At 40.1% G+C, this 4,488-nt stretch overlaps 1 protein-coding gene across 11 annotated transcripts; it reads right to left on the bottom strand.

The window, feature by feature from the left end:
* Positions 1–818: 818 nt before the first annotated feature.
* On the bottom strand, positions 819–4,262 carry LOC113330630 (serrate RNA effector molecule-like). Of its 11 annotated transcripts, none has more exons than XR_003350369.1 (5): positions 2,678–4,262; positions 2,354–2,439; positions 2,061–2,132; positions 1,917–1,960; positions 819–1,781 (listed from the first exon to the last, which is right to left on the bottom strand). XR_003350369.1 is itself a non-coding variant. In XM_026577451.1 (5 exons), exons 1-5 carry the CDS (start codon positions 2,896–2,898, stop codon positions 1,566–1,568), a joined length of 465 nt encoding a protein of 154 aa, XP_026433236.1. In that variant the 5' UTR covers positions 2,899–4,262; the 3' UTR covers positions 819–1,565. The 11 variants fall into 11 exon arrangements, 6 of the variants coding, with proteins under 6 accessions (XP_026433236.1, XP_026433235.1, XP_026433234.1 ...); XR_003350367.1 differs by having other exon boundaries at positions 819–1,776; XR_003350368.1 differs by having other exon boundaries at positions 819–1,776; positions 2,354–2,431.
* Positions 4,263–4,488: the final 226 nt, after the last annotated feature.

Raw genomic sequence — 4,488 nt, 5'->3', positions numbered from 1 at the left:
TATAAACGGCGGAGAAGTTGAGGGATACTTTTTGTCGTAGTCATCATGCTTTTTGAATACTGACTGCAACAATCGACACTGAAAAACCGAGTCGACTGCAATAAAAAATATCTCCCAATTTATAGGAGCATTCCCAAATACGAGTTCATTAACATATCGAACAAATGAAAATAATAAAATGTGGTTCAGTTTATATGTCTCATCTTATAATACTAGTACAATCATTGCCACGGCGGGTGGACCGACCGAAGAACTTGACGAAACGACACCACTACGGCACTACGTGATTGTACGGAATTTTTTTTTGTAAAAGAGATGTTCAGACAAATTTTATTATAATTTTAATTTGTAAAACAAAATTGTATTAAGTTGACAATGTAAAAAAAATTTCTTCCATTCAAATCCGGCCGCTAACTCTTGCATCCAACACGCACCCCTTTTGGGATTCAATCAAATATTATGAATCACACTTCAAGTTCTGAAATCTGGCATCCTGACTGGTACTACCATCATGCCGTTGTTACGCATTTTCTGCACTGTTTTATGCAGTCTCGGGAATTCTTGTAGAAACTGCATCCGGAATGCGACTCACATCTCCACTGTCTTGCGGTCAACTTTCAAAACCAACCAACACAATCTTTATGATTCATTGAATGACGGCCATCCATGTTTTAATCTCCACTAGTCGCAGCTCAGAATCCTATGCAACTGCTTCCTATTTTCTCCATGTTTCGCACATTTTTCTTGTCTCATCTCTTCTGGGCATTTCAGCTGCTGAGGCAACATTTTTTTATTTTTTTTGCGAGTTGCTCAAACCATAGCAAAAAAACATTATTATTCAGCATATTACTACCATTACGAAGAATAACACAAAACCCCAGTCGTCTAATACAGCAGAAGAAAAGCAAAAATGACACCCGCTTTCAGTAAACAGTGCACTAAATTCCACTCGAAATCTCCACCCGAGAGAAGCCAACACATCCTCTATGACCTATAAGCAGATGCAGAATCCACAGATCTTTGAATTCTTGACACAACGAGAAGATCTATAAACTTCGGTAATCTATAACGGTGACTTCATCTTCTGGGGCATCCAGAACCTGATAACTACGAACGCGTTGGGGATCCGTCCGAAAGGCTGGAGATACAGCAATTATTGGAGTGGGTCCAACCCGCTCATTCCTAGCAACAGTTCCTTCGAAAGGACCACCACCCTGCTCCCTCAGCATTCGCATTGCAACTTCGGGCGGAGCAGGGACAAAAGGTCCTAGTGGCCCAGCACCAGGAACATGCATCAATACTGGGGGAGGTGGAGCTAGATCAGATGGGAATTGAGCACCATGCAAGCCAGGTCCTCCAGCTCCACCATAAGTATCATAGATTGGTTCGTCAGGATCTCCACCACCACCTGTTGTGTCCGACTGGACATCTCGAGATGGCGAATTCTCCGTCTTGTCAAACCTTTCATCATCATCACCACCACCACCATTTCTATCAATCCTCTCCTGATCTCTGCGATGATAGTTCCCATGATCGTCTCTTAGCCGTTGGTTTGGTTATCCATCCTACCCCGTTGTGGCATATCTCTCGGAAGTGGTTGCTGCATGACAGGCTGACCACCGGGAGCATCTGTATCATTCATGTAATGGTAAAAATATAACTCTTCAAGCACTTTAGAAGTCAGATCCATCACGAGGTCCAGGTGTTTCAATCTCACATGCTTGTGGACAAACTCAGCAGCATGAAAGAGCTTTGTGTATCCAACCATATTCCCACCTGTACTATTATCAACATGCAATAGATGAATCAACGGAATCACTAAAGTTGAAGCATGTATTATATGATACTTCTGAATTCCAATAGCAAGATGTCGTAAAGGCTAAAATTAACAAAAAGTTCAGATATATTTCTCGTACCAACAAGCTTAAGGAATTTATACCAAAACTCGACCCACTTCCACCTGTAAAAAAAAGACATCATGTTATAGCAAGTTGCTGAGGAAGTGGTAATTTGTAATTGTATTTATACTAAAAAATAAGAAAACAAGAATCATAACTCACTTCTTTAAGATGCATGCAGTCAGTAAGGTCAAAACTTCCAGTTGATGTCCACTAGTGCCAGAGCCAAGGTTCCTATGAAATGAATTAAAAAAAAACTAATTAGACACTATTGAAAAGGAAATATCCGAGGAAGTGATTGGTATACATGCGCAATGTAAGCGTAAGAAATCTTAACGGTGTGGAACTATAGAAAGCTTAAAAAGGTTCCATGAATAAGATGCGAAAAGGTATCTCAAAAAGTAAGTAGGAATTATTCAAAAATGCAAGGAAATCCAAATAAAAAAGCGATGTACCTGTTTCAAGAGATTCAAAGAATAGGCTCTCTAAGTTAGGAAAATTTGTGCTCACTGAGTCCGATGTTTTCTTAAGTTCTGTAACACTTTTCACAAAAAAGAAGAAGTTAAGGGATTGGACCTTTATGTCACATACTCATTACAAGAACACATGAGCACATCAATACCCTTCCATCACCGCAAAACAAATGTTAAAAATAGATTTCTTTCCTCTGAAAGCAAGAGATCCTCGTTAAATTCATGATATTCATCCATACCCGAAAGCCCTACCATCGAAGCTTTAAACATATGAAACAAATAAACAAATGTAAGCAAATTCAGTACCTACAGCTTCGAGATGCCCATATAGAATCTTGGCAAACTCGATGACTCCTTATTGGCTGGAAGTTCGGGTTTCTCCTCCTCGACAAGCCTTGCTTTATGCTTCCCTCCATCCTAATGAAAAGTACATAAAACCTGCTAGTGCAATAACGCTGAAAGAATGTCATTCTCTTTCGCAGGTCCTCTGCCGTGTCTTCTTCTTTTGCTGCCAATTTCTGCTTCATCCTCAGAGTTGGGATCACTTCCGTTTCCTGATTTTCTTGCTAATCTAGGACTTACACCTGGGCCAATGTCCAGAGTTCCACTCTGCAAATCCAATATAAAGTCTTTCGCAACTTTGCGGGAAGCTGCGAGGCAACAGATTCAACATCACCTTCTCATTCTTCATCTCAACTTCAACAACGACGACTTCAAAACTGCAACCCGAGCCACTGCACCTGCACTGTTCAGACTTGTCCTGCACCATCTCTTTCACAACTTCAGCTGCAACCATTCAAACATCTCAGAGCTAACTTCAAAACAGTAAGCAGCTCCTTGCTCAAGCCATTGTCATTCTTCCTACAGTCACATTCATTTTGCACATTCCCTGACTGCAACCCAGCGTAACTCCTCTATCTTCAACTGCAACCCCGTAGTTTCATAGCTGAAAACAACAGTATCCAAACTAGTAACTGCATCTCAACTGCCTGTACAGATCAACTCAAAACACCTGCAACACCAATCAATCACTCCCTGTAGCTCCGGCTGCAACTATTCTCACCAAAACCTCAATTGACAATTTCAAATCACCATTACTGAATTTAACACAAGCTTAGAACAATAGGCACTGCACCATCTCGGCTCAACCTGCAATACCCATTTCTCACTCTGACTTCCAACCCATTACTACTTCAGATTTCAACCCAACATCCCTACAACTTTTGTTCGATTCTCATCTTCTAATCTCTGACCAAACCCTTTACTTCTAATTTCTGTTGCATCTTCAATCTGTACCACTCCCTTGAATTCAATCACAAACTTAATTACAACTCCATTAATAATTCACGTAAACTCAGAACTGAATATATATAACTTTACTCAGTTAACCAAGAAAAACCATTACCTCAAATGAGTTCCACTCAAGCAACTGATATCAATTGCTCCTTCACTTTCATTCGATTCAGCTACCCATCTCAAGACCATCAACAATTTCCCATTTCAATTCAACCAACACCTAATAAATTCTTCATCACCATCATTGATTCTCAGAAACCTTAAAATACAACCCTAAATCCTCTTTTTAATTAATTTCTCGATTGGTTCTCAACCCATGGTAACAGTAACACCAATTTCTTCTTAGATTCTCAACCCATCTCCTCCAGATTTAACCACATTAGTTCAACTCCTACGAACCCTAATTCTTCAGAAACAAAACCCTAACTCTTCACTTCAAACAGCAGCGAGCATTTCCATTCTTCCTGTTGTTAATCGATGGCAGCATTCACATCTTCTACTTCGAATCCTTTTCAATTTCTATCTTCAATCATCTTCCATTAATCTTCTCTGTCTCGATCTCCTCTCTCGGTTTCATGGCTGAAGAAGAACGAAAAAGGGAAAAAAAAAAGGAGGAGGAGGTGGTCGGGATTTGATCCTGCAACCTTTAGGTCACTATACCTATGAGTTTACTAAACTGCCCCTCAGCAATTAAAGCATTTCCAACCTCCGTGTCATTTTTCTGCCCACAAAATTTACGTGATTACCCTTCATTTTGTGTTGTATTTACGCTAATTTTAGTGAGTAATGGAAACATGGAGGGGCATTCATGGTTTTCAGCG

Source organism: Papaver somniferum, unplaced genomic scaffold (genome assembly GCF_003573695.1).
Source record: "Papaver somniferum cultivar HN1 unplaced genomic scaffold, ASM357369v1 unplaced-scaffold_118, whole genome shotgun sequence".
Classification (NCBI taxonomy): Eukaryota; Viridiplantae; Streptophyta; class Magnoliopsida; order Ranunculales; family Papaveraceae; genus Papaver; species Papaver somniferum.
Note: the sequence above shows the minus strand (reverse complement) of the source record. Positions and strands in the feature narration are given on the sequence as shown.

Excerpts from the sequence above, each read along its gene's own strand:
- LOC113330630 (XM_026577448.1), bottom strand. The coding sequence starts at position 2,898 with ATGAAGCAGAAATTGGCAGCAAAAGAAGAAGACACGGCAGAGGACCTG. Across the intron at positions 1,961-2,060 it reads ACTGCATGCATCTTAAAGAA|GTGGAAGTGGGTCGAGTTTT; the intron begins GTGAGTTATGAT and ends TTTTTTTTACAG. Across the intron at positions 1,777-1,916 it reads TAAATTCCTTAAGCTTGTTG|GTGGGAATATGGTTGGATAC; the intron begins GTACGAGAAATA and ends ATAATAGTACAG.